This window comes from Triplophysa dalaica, chromosome 24 (genome assembly GCF_015846415.1).
Source record: "Triplophysa dalaica isolate WHDGS20190420 chromosome 24, ASM1584641v1, whole genome shotgun sequence".
Taxonomy (NCBI): Eukaryota; Metazoa; Chordata; class Actinopteri; order Cypriniformes; family Nemacheilidae; genus Triplophysa; species Triplophysa dalaica.
This window is the reverse complement of record NC_079565.1, coordinates 9267457-9285698: the sequence shown is the minus strand read 5'-3', so window position 1 is coordinate 9285698 and position 18242 is coordinate 9267457. Positions and strand designations below refer to the sequence as shown.

At 38.2% G+C, this 18242-nt stretch overlaps 1 protein-coding gene across 3 annotated transcripts in view; it reads left to right on the top strand.

The window, feature by feature from the left end:
- grm8b (glutamate receptor, metabotropic 8b) overlaps window positions 1-18242 on the top strand; it is a 127478-nt gene that overhangs the window by 85851 nt on the left and 23385 nt on the right. For all 3 annotated transcript variants that reach the window (XM_056739852.1, XM_056739850.1, XM_056739851.1), the window contains exon 7: window positions 15678-15878. In XM_056739852.1, coding sequence (XP_056595830.1) covers window positions 15678-15878 — 201 coding nt within the window. The remainder of the gene's footprint in view (window positions 1-15677; window positions 15879-18242) is intronic.

Sequence of the window (18242 nt, the reverse complement as noted above, 5' to 3'; positions counted from 1 at the left end):
AGATTCTTCTATACTCAATAGGTCTTTTGTGACTCGAGTCTATTCTCTATATGGGGCAATTCAGTCACATGATCTGGGATGCACTGCTGACTCTGTTGAAGCATCTCCTTGTAGACGACCGATTGTGCATCGGAGATACCAACAGCACTGTTATTATTAGGCGAGCAGTTATACTTCCTCATCTGGGCTGTTAGGAGATGAAGCAAGCCGTGAGAATGCATCAGTTCACTTTGGGGGATCTCTGTCACGCAATTCACTTCAGCTGCACCCGGATTTACATTTTATATCACTCTCCATGCGCTAAATTCAGAACAAAAATCAACTATAGATGCGTAAAAAACTAACCAATTGCGTTTTTGAGCAATGCATGAGGGTTGGATGTAGTGTTAGAGGCTGTATTGATCTTGAAGGAGCGTAAATGCATTATAGAAATTAAAATGTAGCACCTAGCAAGAACACCAGCAAGAGTATTGAATCACAGAACCGACCAAAAAACAACAACAGTAGCATTGTGACAGTGATGTGAACCCGAGCATGTACTAATCACATTTCCTTGAGTAAATAAAAAAGCCAGTTTTTACGACTATAGTAAGCCTGGGTTTAGGAAGAAAAGCCCTTTTTAAAGACACATCCCCTGGTACTTGTTCTAGTTGACTTGGACACTCCAATTAGTATTACACTTCCTGCCCTGAAATTTACATTATGCTGACTATAACATCTTGCAGACAGAAAAATATAACATCACGGCAGTCTTTGCCTAGTTTAAGAACTATATAGACAACCGCTTTGCCCTACTCCCGGTGAAAGATGTCAGGCAAATAAAACTGCATTTAAAAAATGTGCAGTGATGGGGAATTCTGGGGACTCAGCTTTCCTTCTTAAAATGTGTGGTTTTATTTGTAATGAATGGGGTTTGAAAGCAGCATGTGTGTTTGAGTCTTCTATGTTATTGAGGCAGGCAGCGGTCTGAATTGATTTTATGATAAAGCGGTGATTGAGGTTTGGTTGTCTGTGAAGTAATCATATGATGAGAAAGCACTGAATCAGCAGCACGTGCGGTCAGTGTTGGACCGTGTGTGTGTGAAGAGCACAGAGAGTTCATCTTGTTTTCTATGAATATAAAATGAATCCTGTACACACTCTGCAAAAGTGCTGATTTTACTGAATTTGATTTTACGTGTTGGAACATGTTTAGGACACGTGTGTCCATAATGATATCCGCGGTTATCTAATGAGTCCTACATTTTGCATCAGACCTGGTAGGGAGGCTAATGGAGTTTGATTTTGTATTCGGTTACATTTGCGTCTTACTGTACATGATGTGCGGGCAGTAAATTGCACATACTGCAGTGTGTGATAACACCGTTAGAAAGGCTTTTTATTTCTGGCCAGGATTCCCACAAGACTAATTATATGGATTTTTATAGGCCATTTCAAAGGAACTTTATGGGTTATTGTTGGTAACGTTAAATTTGTCATCATTCATTCTAAACCTTTGTGGAACACAATAGAAGATACTTTGAGAAATGTCTCAGTGGTTTTGTGTTCATATAATTTGGGTCAGTGTTGTTTGGTTACCAAAATTCTTCAAAATATAATTTTTGTTTTGCAGAAGAAAGTAAGTCATACAGATTTGAAATGACATTAGGGTGAATAAATGATGAAAAAAATCATAGATTTTGAACGATTATCACTTTCATTGTATTATTGTTCACATGTTTATTTGTGCACGACATTTCAAATAACAAATATTTATATATATATATATATATATATATAAATGTGTATGTAAAAGAGTTCTCTGCCCCTGAAATACATTTCTTCATGCTAGACATCCATAATGCTTAATATAATAGGTCCCAGCAGTGTTTCTCGATGGGTGTAGTACGATTGACTGCAAGCTCTAAGGTGGCCACTTTTCATCCAATCAATTCAAATCAAGTCTCAATTTGTTTTGGTCTCATTCAGTATCCTGTTTCATTTGGAAATAAGTCACATTACAGAAGTAAAATGGCTTACAATTGTCATTTTATGTTGCACTTAATCTGAAAAATAACTAGATACTTCAATCTAGAATTGCAAACATGTGGGATTTTCTTTCATAATGGATTATTCTTCATTAGATAACTGATATAAGGTATCTTTTCCTTGGTAATCAGAGATTTTGTACTAACCAGCCATGACAGCGATATGAGACGAGTGTCACTGGTTTCTATTTTAGATACGGTTTCTATACACTGGTGCAGGGATGACGTATTTTTGTAGGCCAACTTGTAAGTTAGCGGTGCACGGGTCCCTTTACCTGAAAGCGTATGGATTTCCCGTAGACTTTTGGAAGCTTTGTGATTAACAAAGGTTTATAATACTTAGAAGTTTTGTCCATAATTTTAACAAATTACCACAATATTTGTTATTTTTAAAATGAATAAAATCGGCAGAACTAAGAAGCTAACTTGAGGCTATAAACAGACTACACTAGAGTCGCTCGATATCAACGTCACCAAGCCTCCAACAACTTTTTCAAACTTTATTAAAAAGGTGCTCCTTTGTATTAACCGTGAATGAAAACCCATCCACGTTTTTAGAGATTTGTGTCCATGTTGCTTATTCGTGAGATGTATATGTGTGATTACATCCCCGCCAAAGGATGTTGGAGGATGAAGAGAGGTTGAATATATAGGTTTAGAATCTGAAATTAAAGCAAAATGCGTCTATCGAGGCATCACTGACGTCATGAGAATAAGATGATAAAGATCCTATTCCCATGCGCAAACCAGGAAAAAACTGATTGGCGTGTTTTGTGATTGACTGTCGTGCCACGCCCCTTTCTCGCATTCAGTGTGGACACTAAACTACTGTAAACAATTTTGTTATATAGGGTAGCCATACGTGCCATTTTTTCATGTACGCGTCCTGGCCAGCATTTCTACAGCTGCGGCGCATACCCCATCGAGGTTTATAATTTAAGGTTTTATTTCAGGAAAGCAACCGTTACCGTTCCATCTTTAGAGATTTTTCATTTTATCAATTGTATCATTTTAACTTGAATAAGTCAACCGCAGTGACGTATGCGGCTGAAAAATCTGACCTACGCAGCCAAATCTTGGCCAGGATGCGTCCAGGAAAATTGGCACATATGGTCATCCTTTTGTTATATTAACAGAAGACACATTTAGATTTCACTAGTATCTTCATCTTAAACTAAGTGAAGTCTGCTTAACTTTCCATTGTTAATTGTTCCCCTCTCCATAGGCACAGTGTAAATCTATCTTTATTGTATTTGGCAGGTGGGACTCCAGGGTGCATGTGGGTGCGAAAGGTTTGGATGTAGGAGCGGGTCCGCCCACATTCTTTCCTTTTACAGGTGCATAGACGCTAGTAATCCAGCAGTGATACAAGTAGCCTGTGGCTTTACGCTGAACGGACCCTCACAGGGCCCTGAGTAGGCACAGGCTTATATATGCGGCGCCCGAACTCAAAGTTAATAGCTCTCACATCTCCTCACCGGTACCCCTGCTGACTGAGAGCTCGAAACGGGCGACTTGTTTAACGACTAACTCACACACGGCTGTAGGAGTGATTTCACAGGAGTGTCAACAAAACACGCACAGTACGTTCTTTTCGGATGAAGTGGCTATATGTGCAATTGCAAGTTCTGAAAATGGATTTAAAGGTCAGTCGAAAGTCAAAAACTTCGGGCAGAATTCTAATGTAACACCTTCGAGCGAAAGAAGGCAATCATTAGACTTTTTAATGCGTCTGTTTCCTGGGCATAAGGTGGGCAGAGGGTTGGTGTCCTTGATACATTGTTCTCCAGTTCAGAATACCATGTAATTTCCCACACTATTATTTAGGGCAAACTCGACTGTGTGTGCGCGTGTCGCTTCATTGAGTTAAGAACTGTTCTGTCATAATTAGTGTGTAGCGCAAACTTCCACTTCAGCGGGGATGAGAGGAGACTGTGATCGTTGTCAGACAATTCATTTGAGAGAACACTTTTCATAATGACTTTGAATTACCTGCGCGCTCTCTCTACGAGTGGCCTCTGCGACTTTCGCAAAATGGGGCCAAGTGATTTTTAGTCTTTATCTAAATGGTCTCACTAAGACACACCCAGTAAAGAGTAGCATTGTCTTGATGCTCTCCTGAATTGCATGCATTTTCGCAATTATTTTTTTCTCTGAAGCGTATCTCACATCTTTAATATTTAAGATATGCTCTCTGTGGCTTATTAGATATATGATTATTTTACGTTCTATGCAAGGATGTAAAAAACAGCATATTATGCAAATGTGAGTGTCAGCTAAGGGTGCGTGTAGACATATCAACAATATTTAAATGAACGTTTCAAATCAGGTTTAGGTTTTAAAATATTCTATGAATATGTGCATGGTGCTTGTCAGTGCAAAACTTGATGCTATAAATACACTGTGAGAAAAAAACATTTCATATTGTACGTTTTCTGTGGCTGGGGTGGTACACTCAAAGGTTCCTTTTTATCCCTTTACTGACACCTTAAACTATTGTATGTGTGTTTTAGTTAAAGACGCAGTTTTTGATTCACAGCGGCCACTAGCGTTGTATTATCGATGTGCGACGAATCTCTCCGTCCAAACACGACGGTGGCCAACAAAGTACAAAAAGATGTCGTTGGCTGCGACAGCGTGTCTTCTCATGTTGACGCAGGGAAAAGGTCATGGGGGCATTAGAAAGACTGTAGAAAGAGCGATGTCTTATTTATTATATAAAATAAAAAGTCTGAGTATTTTAAGAATAAAAAGAAGGATAAAAGTCAGGCAGAAGCTAGGAACTGTGTTAATATTATAAAGACTTTCCAGCAGTGACGCGTTAGGACCCGCGGTACTAAGGCTTTTAGCAAAGATACGCATAGATATCTATGGAGATACTTTCCAGCAGAGAGTCGTTGGAGAGAACAATGGTCTCAAAATCATCCCAGAGGAGGTTGCTTTGGTTCGGATCAGTATGTGAGTAAAAATTGTTTTTTCTGTTTGTTAGAACCAAGATGTTGTTGTTGTTGTAATATTGGCTGTGTAATATTAGTTTTGAGCGTCATTGTTTATCTGGAACAGCTTTAATATTGTACCAGTCCAGATACTGGAGAGAGAGAGAAAGAGAGAGAGTGCATTGGCACTAAAACTGGAGAGAGAGCGAGAGCACGTTTTACTCAATGATGAATACATTTACAGTTAATCTGTGGGTCAAATGCCTTCCGAACCGTAAAGCATGATCCATACGGATCACGGATCATCCACAGTCCGTTTGACCACTATACTAGAGGTGAGAGGAAGAGGAAACGCGCGTTGTAGAGTTGTTTGTCCGTTTAGGGCTACTGTACAAAACATGGCAGCGAATTCAATGTATGTGGGCTCGCTCTGTATGTAGATATAAACATATAAAAGTTATTAGAAATATAACGCTTCATTATGTAGGGTCTTTATACACCTCTGAAGAAATTGTTTTGTATATTACATTGCATTTCTGTCAATAGATCCTTCTAAAAACCCTGTATTGTTTCTTTTAGGGGTACACAGTGGCGTAACTTTGTTTTGAAAAGTGTGGGGACAAAGGCGACCCGCTCCTGGGTCTGTCAAATCAATGAGAAACAATACTGTAATAAATGATTTCTGGAAAAACTCGTTGGGAATATTTATCATGGTAGGTGGGCATACAGTATACCATTCAGGTCCGTCCATTGGGTACTCTGCTTTTCGACTCCAGATCTCATAGTATGTGGTTCCCAAACTGTGTCCAACTGGGTGTTGCACGCATTTCATACGGTCCGCGGCGATTCTGGGGTCGCAGCTCTCTGTCTTCCACAAACAGAACTTTGTTTTTTGGAGGGGGGTAATATTGGTACAGGATCTGACACGATTCTACCCCCACCCCAAACTTATGCATTAATGAACATAGTCAAAAACAATTAGTTTAATGCATGCACTCAAGCAACACTGTATGTTTTTTAATATTGAATTCCATCATATTTACAGAAACACTCTAACATTTTAAGACCACACGCTCTACATATTATAACACTTTCTTAGGGGGGTAATATTGGGGCCGGATCTGTTTTGCCTACCTGACACGATTCAACCCCCCAAAACTTATGCATGGATGCACATATTTTCAAACACGTCTGGAAAAAAGCTTGTTTTCACAGCAAGTGAGAGCAACGGCAGACAGTGAGCACTTTGAAAAGTGGAACAAAGCGAAGAATCCTGCGTTTTTGATGTCAATGGCCCCAAAACAAAACACACCTTTCCCTAGCTTTATTTTTCAAAAAGTGGTGGGGACATGTACCACTTTTCCAACCTGCAAATTACTCCTATGTGGGTACAAAACAATTAAAGGGACCGTTCACCCGAAAATAAAAATTATGACATCATTTACTTACAAATTTTCAGTTTAATATCAACATTTTTAATTGCATTTATTATTTTCCATTTAGTTTAAATAGTTCTATGTTTCATTATTTTTATTACAGTGCTATCTTTGGTTTAGTCTAAGTTTACTTCCATTTAATAATTTCTCTGCCTCCACTTAGTTTTGTTGCTGAGGCAACGTTACTACATTTATTTTTTGTTTATTTTAAGCTTCAAATAATATATAGCCAAACATTTTATTTGACTTCAGTACATTAGTTTTGGTTTTATACAACTATAGTAACCCTGCTTTAAAACATCAAGAAAACTAATGGGGCGAAGTTTACTTTTAAATAATTACTAGAGAAATTACAGGCAAATTAATGTACCCATTTACTGTAAGTACGCAAGCAGAAACTAGCAGGAGAATTAACTGATGACTCATCATAGAACATTATTGTTTCTAGTGATAGAATATACAGGCATTGTTTGTGAACAACAGCAAGAACATCCTGTTCTGTGGTAACACTGTTTAAATATAAATCAAAATAACATCACTTTGATCCTCATAAAACAAACCTTTAAAGGGTTCAAATGGCGCGAACACGTGTTTTTTGTGTCTTTGGTGTGTTATAAGTTGCCTACGCATGTATTAGACACGTAAAAGTGCAAAAATGTAAGTGCCAATACAAAAGATGCATTCTATCTAAAAGCGAATGCTCACCCAGACCTGGCTGAAACGCCTCATGTAACCACACCTCCACAAATCTACGTCAGTTCGTGGTATGAGTTGACTAAGACCGCCCGAATGTATACACAAGTAAGGTGGGCGTACCTGTCAGTACAATTGCTTTGGAACCTGATGTTCCAAATATGGTAAGAGGCGTCACATTTCCGTCACATGCTTGCAGTATTCGACCAATCACTACGCACTGGTTGACTGGCCAATCATAGCAGACCTTGCTTTTCAGAGAGGCGGGCAAAGAGGAGATATAAACATGCTCGGTATGTGCGTTTTTGAACCTTTAATTGTGTATCGCATTGCATTACGTCTAAAACAAACAATAATACTCGTTTAAGTCGTGTCATATGTCATCCTTTAAATTATTCAATGTATGATGTTTCACAATACAAATGTAATACTCACTGTGTGTCGTTTCCCCAAATAACATTCTCTTCCTGAGCTCGGGCTCTTATAGACTTCCTGTTTAATAGTACATTTTCTAGCCCTCGTGTGCACCTGCATCATACTCTTTCAATACGAATACGAAAATACATAACCCCCTCTAAAACCCTGCTTGTGTTGAGGGTCTGAGCTCCACTCTTGGTACTTGTCTCTTGCTTTGACTCTAATAGCTTGTCGCCCTTTACGGCGGAGCGAAATGGGTGTCCGTTCAAAGCGAGCAAGCAAGCCCAAAATGCCTGTTAAGTGAAGGGCACTTGAAGACATTTCAAAAAGTACACCTTTGTCCGTGTTTTCTTGGAAGTATCAAAATTGCATGCTTTTTGCCAAATGTCTCTTGTGAGTCATGCCGGAATTGAATGGCTAACTCCTCGTTCGCCTTTCTCGCTGGCGCTATGAGGGGAGGTAAACCAATCGTATTGTTGAAGTGTGCTGTCACATCGAGTGCTTCTGATTCAGAGCGTCTGTAACCTGCGTGAGATGTCCATACATGGCGAGAAGCGTTCTGTAAATGTCTGACAGCGTGTTACCTTGACTGTGAAGCATTTATGCTAATCCAGTCACATGTACTTCTGTACTGAATGAAAGCTTTTGTTATTTTGTCAGTTGGACAAGATATGTTATTGCAAAATTTTGCGCCGTGAAGGAGGAAATGTCTTTTGCTATGTTATTAATGTCAGTAGATTAAAAATGTCACTTCATAATCTGTTCTGTGTGAGGCTTGATCAGTGAACTATTTACATTTCAACAATAAGTGAAATGCCGTTCCCATAGGTAGTCCTTATATCGAAAAGGCAACAAAATGATGATCCACTAGAATCTTATACAAATTAAAAAGCCCAGAGAAAATTTCTATTGCTCAGTTCACCCAAAAATAAAAATTCTGTCATCATTTACTCACCATCGCTGTTCCAAGTCTTTGAATTTCATTGCCTGATGAACACAGAGAAAGATGTTTGGAAGAATGTTTGCCACCAAACAGTTGTTGGCCATCATTGACTACCGTGTTCTGTTGAACACAAAAGAAGATATTTTGAAGAATGTAGGAAAGCAAACAGTTCTCAGGCACTTTTGGCTGTAGCATTGTCACTTTCCTACTATGGTAGTTAATATGGTAACTTGAGGGTGAGTAAATGTTGACAGAATTTTCAGTTTGGGTAAATTGTCCCTTTAAAAGGAAAAATTGAACTGAAAGTTTAACAAAAAAATATTTTCTTTGAAATAATGTGCACCAGTATAGTTCATATAGTCAATATAGTTTAGATAGTTCATCCAAAAATCAAGATTTTGTCATCATTTATATGCCTTCATGCCACGCATGTATGATTTTCTTACATGTGCAGAACACAAAAGATTTTTTGACGGACGTTGGTACAAACAACATTGGCCCCCATTGAGTTCAACTGTTTAAGTAAAAAAAAAATAGATACAGATATGACACAGTTGTTGAAATACAGTAAGGTTAATGTAGACAACATACCCTACCTCAAATATTATTGTTTTGGGGGAATCTGAAGAGAAATCTTTGAGTTGACAAACTCAATCACAGTTGTTGTGACATAATATATCTTTAAAAATTCTAAACAAGGCAGATGTGAGATTTGTGAGGTCTCTTTCTCTGGCGCAACATCTGAGAAGCTACAGTAGAGACTTAAATGCTCCATTTGTTTTCAATCGCGTTGCTATCTAGATGGAACAATTGTGATATATCTTATTTGCGATATCAAGGCCAGGCATGTCAATAGCTTAATCATTCAAATAATGAAGTTGGATTAGTGATGCCAACCATTCAGGTTTGAATCTTCCATTGTTGATCTCACCTCCACATCCAATGATGCCCTTGAGCAAGGCCCAAGCAAGCAGGGCTGCTGTAGGGGGCCTTGCCGCCAATTACTGTAATGAACTGTATGTAACTTTGGAAAAAATGTTGTCAGGTAACCAGATAAAGTTCTCATTATGCAGCGCAATCATTTCAAGAAATGCTCTCATTATCGTAACTTATTTTTAAGATGAGCCTGATCTTCTTCCTACACAGAATCTGGCCATCGTTTGAGTCTCATTTCACTACTGTATCTATTTCATAATTTCTGATCCAACTGTATCATAGCTTTTTCAATTATGCATCCCGTACTTGAATACTTGAATACTTCACACGAACACATGATCATTTAAACGTTAGAAGCAGATCCAAATGACACCCTAAGTGTCATTTGCACAGCGGGGTCTTTAAATTTTAATCCGGTCACATAACCAGATTGGCTGTCTTCAATAAGTGGACTTTCAAGCTCAGATCTTTATTAACACCCCAAGTATTTTGCCAGCCTTCCTTGTACCTCCTCAGTCCCGGCAGGAAGCGGGGCAATATTACCATCGCATGCAAATGCGTGGCCTGATTTAAATTCCCCCTTAATTGGAAAAAAGGGATAATGCAGCAACATCCACTGCAGTGAAATAGAATTTTTCTGCCTTGGAGACAACAAGATGCACCATTTCATATAACACATGTCCATTTGTTGATGGTCGCTTCACACTGTTGTGGTTAATAAGGAAAATGTAATTGATAGAAATTCAGTTGGCTACAAGAAGCTGCAGGCTACTTTCACTTCCCTACAATGTGAAATGTCCTATAGATTGACATTGGCAGGATTTCAACAGACTCTAAAAGTCAATTGGATTGTAAATGAGGCGATACCTGTCACCCCAGTGCCCTCAGTGCGATGAATGGCTTTGTCAGAGTAAAGTTTAAAAATGACAGTTTTGTTTGTTCCATCGCTTCTGTGTAACTTTCATATTATATTTAAGTTTTAAGAAACTTTATGCTTTAGTTAAGATTCTCATCCATGCCACTATGTACAGTATGTTTTTATCATCTCAGCTTGTAGCCATGACCACAGATCTATTTTTCACTGATAGCCTGATGTGCATAACCCCCATGGGGGGGGGTAAGATAAGTCTTTGTTTTACCTATGTGGTGCTCAAGATGAAACAAAATGAGGCACAAGCGCAATAAACGTATTTCATCTAATTTCAGGATGTTTCCTATCAAAGTAAATTATTAGAACACATCTATGACACATGATTTATAAAATATGGGTTTATAAAAAAATGCTCCTGTGGCTCAGTTTGCCCCATGATAGGGGTAAGTTGATCCGAGTTAGGGGGTAAGTTGAACCATATGATATAGGATATACTTAGCATGCAACTGAATTTGAATAAACTTAAAGACCATGTTTTTAAAGATAAACTTTCCAAAAAAGTAATTCAATCATTATTTCCCTTGCAAATAGGAATAGTTGTTTTTTAAGCTTAAACAAAAAATAAAAAGATAAACTTTACATTTCAATATCTTATATTTGCAATATCTTTCGGTTTGCATTTCTGTAATAACTTGTCCTGTAAAACACCAAAGTTGTAACCTTCCAAAAACAGACTAAACAGAGTTTGTTGATTAAAAATAATATCATTTCTGCTCTCACTATGTCTGTTTTTGTAGATTCTTGGCATTATACAGTTCTTTTTAATGCCAAACATGTGTGGCCATTAATTTGTTTCTCTCCTAAATTAATCCGTGTTTTGAATGACTCGGACAAGATAATAGCTGTGTAAAACCACTCCCTATATCCTATATAGTGCACTGTATCGGGTGTCCGCCATTTTGTAGTGGTGTCCGAAACCTGAGTGAACTACTTCATTCCCTAAGCTGTGTCCCAAATGACATACTATACACTATGCACTTAAACTATGCAGTATGCACTCAACCATCTAGTATATGAATTTCAGAAGAGCAGTATCGTTGAATACTAAATGGTTTTACACTAACTGGAAGTATATCGGTTTCCCAGACGAGCGCCAATGACGTCAATCGCACGCCACAACGTGTTTGAATAAAAATATACTTGTGCATAGTTCCATTGATGTAATTTTCATCTGTTTTGCCAAGCATTACTTTAGTCATCGTCAGATTGAAGCGTTGTCACTCTGCAGGAGAGTTTTGCTTGAGCAGCGTCTGATAGCCCTGCATCCATTCCGCTACGTAAGCGAAACTGCGACCGTTGAGTGAGCGAAGTGTCCACAGTTCCACACTTCATATTTTCGGTCGAAAAAGTGCATCATCCGGGTACTACCTTAAATTTTTTAGAATTTTCAATGTGAACGCACTACTCACACTATATATATTACAAAATGGCGTAGAATAGTGCGGGACACAGTTCATATTCGTTCACTCTTCACTCAGTTCATAACCGTTAATGCCACGGATGTATGATTATACACACTTATGTTTGTTCTTGTTGACAGTTATTTTCTACTTTTAAAGAACATGCAGATTAAATGAATGAGATAAACAGGGGAGTTTTATTTTAAATATAATATATATTAAATAATTTTATTAAACGTGATGATTAAGCAAATGACGGTTGTTTTGTTGTCTTATTTTTAACTAGTACAATAAACGTGATGAATGAAGTGAAATTTAATTTGAGTATTTAATAAAACAATTCGTAAAGCCACACAGGTATTATATTGTCGTGTACAGTATACTACAGTTGACAATAGTAAATACAAATGTAGTGTTTTGTAAATTTCAAATGTGAACATGACACAGCATCGTGATACTACTTGGTATCGTGATACTTCGGCTAGTATAGTATTGTTAGGTATGTTTATGTTACCGGGAACAACACAACTGTGTACAACACATAAGCGCTTTATCAATCTGGCAAGCTGTAATCTTATTGACCGACTCTCGGCAGTCACTTCTTTGGCACAAATATTATTCAGCTGCGATTGTGTCCCAGTGTATCAGATCAAGCTATTACATCTCACTTAGATGAACAGCTGTTAACCATGCAGTGCATCTGATGATTTATCACCGCTACTGAAAACCACCATTAGGGGTTCATCATCTTCATCGTCGCAAGGAGTATGAAAGCGATGAAAAACTCCAATTTTGGATTGATGTTGCTCATTTGACAACCCATAAAATGTATTAGTGTTGACTGCAGACACTTTTAAGTGGTAATGTGTTGGTTCTAAACGGTCCTACTTAGCGGTTTATTTCATTACAGAACACTTGCAGAAATCCATCTACTTCTAATGAGAACTGTTTTGAAAATTGTTATTGCCGTCATATTGTAAGCCTCTTACAATCATCCAAATCAAAAGAGACGTTTTATTATTCTCAACACAATGGCTGTACAGAATGGTGTGCTGCACACAGTACTAGATTCCCACTGATAATAGAAATATAGCTTTGCATTAATGACACGTGAGAGTATCAAAGAAGTAAAGTTAGTTCAATTTCTTTAGCCCGATTATTGTAAGATTGTAAGTTCTATTGTGCATCTCATGGAAAATGTGCACTATTTTTAAGGGATAGTTCCCCCAAAATTTAAGTTCTGTCATCATTTACTCACCCAATTTCAAACCTGTATGACTTTCTTCCAAACAACACAAAAGACATTTTGAAGAATGTTGGTAACCAAACAATGGGCGGTACCCCTTAACTTCTATTGTATGACACAAAAACCAAGTCAATGGGCACTTCTGCTGTTACTAACATTCTTCAAAATATCTTCTTTAGTGTTCTGCAGATGAAAGAAGGTCATGTTTGATACGACAATAGGGTGAATAAATGATGACAGAATTTTCACGTTTGGGTGAACTGTCCCTGTCTATCCCATACCCTTACTATCCCATAGTCACTTTTGCTTTAGTATACAATTTCAAATACACTCAATGTTTAAGTTATAGTGCAACAAAATCTGCCCCGCAGTTACGGTCCATTCTGTCAATTTATCACCATCATGAGGACAAAATCTGAACACGTATGATAAACAACTATGGCTACAACCACAGTCTATTAATGGAAATGTATTCCGTCTGTCAGCGGCGAAACAGCTTAGGATGCCGTTCCTGTTATGTTGCTTTATTAATCTCATCATGAAAGAAATTCGACGTAATTAATTTGTCATTTATCTAATTTTCTCATCTAATTGCGACCGAGCGCTATTCAACTGTCGTAAAGCCAAACAGAGACAGAGCGGATTATTTGTTGGCCTCTTCCAGGGCAAATTGAATTAGCCCTCGTAAGTGAAGTTTAATTAAGATGCTTGTTTTAATGATCGGGCTCTGTGTCCTTTGTATTGCCACTCATCAAGAAGAAGGAAGATCTGTCCTCCAGATGCCTCCAGACCTGCACAGCTTTGAGATCTGGGACGGATTTAAAGACTAAGATTTGGGATGTTTTCTCTGCACAGAATGCCTGGGCTTAGCTGGATACAGCGAGATTTGCCACTCTGCCATCCATGAACCCAATTTTAGGACTGTATGGTGCTCAAACATGAATATCCAATCATATTTTGTGTTCTCTGAACAAAGTTTGAGAGTGCGAGGAAACCCACCGTTGCTATGATGGTTTCCATGATATTGCGACGGAGTTGCTAAGGTGTATGTTCTGGTTGCTATGATGTTTCGTTTGGTTGCTAGGGCGTTAATGACGGATGCTAGTTGGAAAGACTATTGGGTTTTATTTTGTTTAAACATTTGTTTAGAGTTCAAGACCAGCATTGGACAGGTGCATCTTGCGAAGTGGTATATATATATATATATATAATCTTTATTCTTTAAAATGTACTTAAAACCCTAAATGAACCGGTGCCTTTCTGTTAACAGTCATTTTACAGGTTGCAATACAATCTTAAGTCTGACACACTGTGCCAACGCTGGCTTCGTTTCAGCACGCCGCCTTATTTTAATTTCAAAGTCCACCTTCTGCTCGAGACAAAGTAGCTTTGTTCTTAAAAGATACTGTGCACGAGATCACCTTAATGCTCCTGACCTCAGGTGATCCATTACACCAACAACATCAGAAAGTGCTCCCCATGGTGACGTAAAAGCCTCTCATTCGGTTGAGTTGTAGAGCGAGGTCCACGGAGGGGTGCATTGTATTTCATTCTTTATAAATGAGTCTGTATAAATTGTAGCCTGACAAGTTCAATGAGCGAGTACTCTTGCTGGACCTGTTAACATGCCCCTTCATTACAGACAGATTTTTAAAGCTCTCTTTTGTCGGATTTAACGTAAATGGGGAGAGGGAGGTACCGGAGCATCGCAGTTACTTCAAATATTATAGAGGGGGGCTGGTTTCACGCTGAGGGGGGCTTTATCAACAGTTCAAGCACGTTTGCCGTCTTTCAGTGTATTATTCACTAACAAACTTCAATGGAGATTAATCAGCCATTTTCAGCTCTGCCATGGCACTGGCACTGGCAGATTTTTTTAATTCACAGGCAAAAATTATAAGAAAATTGCATATTTTTGACCACCAATTAAATCAGACATCGACTGTACCATAACTTTCGTATTTTAAATTTAAATTACGCTTAAAATAATTTATTTCAAGGTCGCTTTAAGTGCGCCGCATAGGTACAGGTTACCAAGCACCTCATTAGGCTCTGTGTAGAGCCCCGCCCTCAGAGAATCGTCAGTTTTTCGATTGGCTCTTTTTACTGGAAGGTGGGACTTCCATTGCTAGAACAGGCTATATTGACAGTTGTGTTTCCTCCCCATTCATAGGAATAGCAGTGGCAAATCTTGTTATTATCTATTATCTTTGGTTTACTTATACTGAACTAATGTTCCACGTTTTGGTTCAAATGTTTAGACTTGGCCAGGAAGTAATAAAACGCCATGGTCACTTTGCACTGAATTTGTTTTCTTTTTGTTGTTTTCTCCAGCTAACCTCTGTGAAAAGGTCATTCCAGTCAGCGCTAATAAACAAATTACCACGGAGCATGCCATGAATTTATCATCAGGCATTGAGGCATTGTGTAAATGAGTTTGGCATGCTTTTGAACGCTCCAAATTGCGCTACAAACTCTCTGAAATGCTTTGCAAATGAAACAACCTTACATTTAAATGAACGCCTCTACCCCAAAACAGCAAAAGATTTGAAATTAAACTCAGTCAGCTCAGTTAACTTTGCAGGTTTGTGCAAAAACTAATTCTGTATTAAATTCAATCGCACCTTCCAAACCCCCCCCTTAACCCTCACAAGATGCAAACGAAGGAAATATGCAAAGCTTCAGTCTGAACTTCATGTCGTCTCTTTGCAGGGCTGGAGAAGGTCGGAAGGGACTCCAGCTACGAGCAGGAAGGGAAGGTGCAGTTTGTGATGGATGCGGTGTACGCCATGGCCCACGCGCTGCACCGGATGCATCGAGATCTCTGCTCGGGGTTTCCGGGCCTCTGCCCCCGCATGAGCAACATCGATGGGAAGGAGCTGCTGGGATACATCAGAAACGTCAGCTTTAACGGTGAGGAACATCTTATTCTCCTCTGATTGAACTGAATGGTGGATTCTCAAACTCAAATCTGATTATTTTATGATTAGGTTTTTACATCCTTCAAATGTCTTGCCGTTCCTTTTCTGAAATTGTATGAAAAGTGCAGTTTAAAGATGGTTTGTGTTCCTGTTCCACAGAAGAAGAAAAAAACGTCTCTATTGAACTTCTCAACTCTTCACCTCATCCACAAACACACGTGTCTCTTTTAAGAAAATGTTTCATGCTGTTTCATTTTGTGTTTCCTTTAAGTGCATCACATTTCCTAATGCTTCTATGCAAAGCCTTTTCTTGCTGAACCGTTTCGAGTGATCTTCTCTAAAAATGACATCCTTTTTAAGGAGTTCAGCGTTGGCTTTGTTCAGTGTTTCACATATTCTTCTTTTTCTTTAGGGTGATCAGAAAGATTTATGCAGACGGTCACTATCTTCCTCTGCTTTCTCATATCTTCTCATATAAAGCCAAGCTCTACTAACTTCTCAAATCCTTTGGGTTTTGGCGCGGTGTTAGAGTCTGTGATATGCAAATGTTAATTTTATTCTTGTTAGACCTTTTCATGATTTACACAAAATGTAGCCGAGTTACAATTTTTATTGGGAAGATTGTGAACTGCATTCACAAAACTGTAACAGGATAGCAAAACAAGATATTAAAGAAGAAATGTGTTGGTTGACATTTTAGAAAAGTTGAAATAAAATTCAGATTTAGAAATTTTGGAATAAAACTACGCAATTATGTGGAAATATTACTGAGAAAAATCAACTTACTGTATAAATTTGATCGTTTTTGACCCATGGCATCAGATTCCTCAAAATGATTTATAATTGGTTTTCTTGGGTATTGCCAACTTTGAGTTTAAAAGTTTTCTGACACAACAGACAAGCATTGTTTTCCACCATAAAAATCTGAATACATTTTTACGTTTCTAGCTATTCGCCATTTTAAATGAATTAAAAGTACCCAATACCATGCATAGAATATGTCACTATTTGAATGAAAAAGTAGATCAATCTCCCACAGTCCAGTTCTCAATTCAATATCATCTGACTCATTGAAGTTGTGAATAAGTATTTGTATTCTCTTCAAATTACTTCCAGAGTTTAATGAATCGTAGTCTCAGCCTCGGACGATCCGTTAGCTGAACGTATATGGCACACTTTTCTGGAAAACAGTTCAGCACATTCGTAGTCGTCATCTAATTGGATAAATTTCACAGGATTTCCGGGAGACATGCGTGTCACGTTCTGTAATGGTCCGCTTGGAAACAACAAAGCCTTCTGATCTAAGAAGTAAGCTGTCGTGTTTACAATGGTGGCTATAAGAATTCATCACGATTGACTAACGCTCAATTCTTAAAAGTATGCGAATTTCATGGCATACATGTATAATCATTGTTGTTTCTGTTAACTTTTGACATGTTCGTGAATGTACATCGGTCTGTGACATTGGGGACATTTCCACGGCAACATTTCTAAACATGACGCGGCACAAAACGAAACGTGATTGGTTGCTTTACCTGTCAGTCATATGGCCTCTTGGGCAGGCCTTTCCAAAGAAAGCGGCGATAAGTTCTAAATGACTAAATGAATTCCTCTATTTGCGGTTATTATGATGAGCCATTTGGTCAAACATTTATAGATACTTGCTCAATCTGCTTGATGTCGATTTCAGTGGGAAATGAATAAATTAGCAGCCTGACATACAGTATTCGTTTGGTGCGCCTTGTTTGGTGCATTTTTTCCTGTAATGTTTGATGAATATAACAATGGCTCTCATCTGTACAGTGCAGCAGTTTTAGCAAACCAAAAACCTTTACAACCTGCTGATCAATTCAAAAAATGTGACAAATGCATACACCTACGCCTACAAAACTATTTACTGTGGAAAAAAGCCTTCAAATGAAGGCCATTCACAGACATCGTGCTAGACACGTAAAGCATTAAATGGATTTTGCAAAAGGTGGCTTTGGAATTTGTTTTAATTTCGTATGATTAAACTCAAACCTGTTACAGGATTAATGATAGAGATTACATGATGTCACAACCTTAAAGAAACACCAACTTGGTGGGCAAAACAAGTCTTGACTTCTCCTGCACGCCAGTAATTGTTCTTCTTAAGTTTTTAATTTATGTTGCCAATGGCATTGATGAGTTTCAGAATCAGATCCAAATACATACCTGTCTGGACATTTTCATCTCTTCTGTTGGTGTAAGGGTAGCGATTCTGCACAAGACTATTTTTGTTGATTAAAACACTGAGGCTTGTGCTGTACGTAAATCACAAGCACCCAAAATATTCGTTTGTTGACAAATCTTTCTAAATATTTAAGACTTGGAA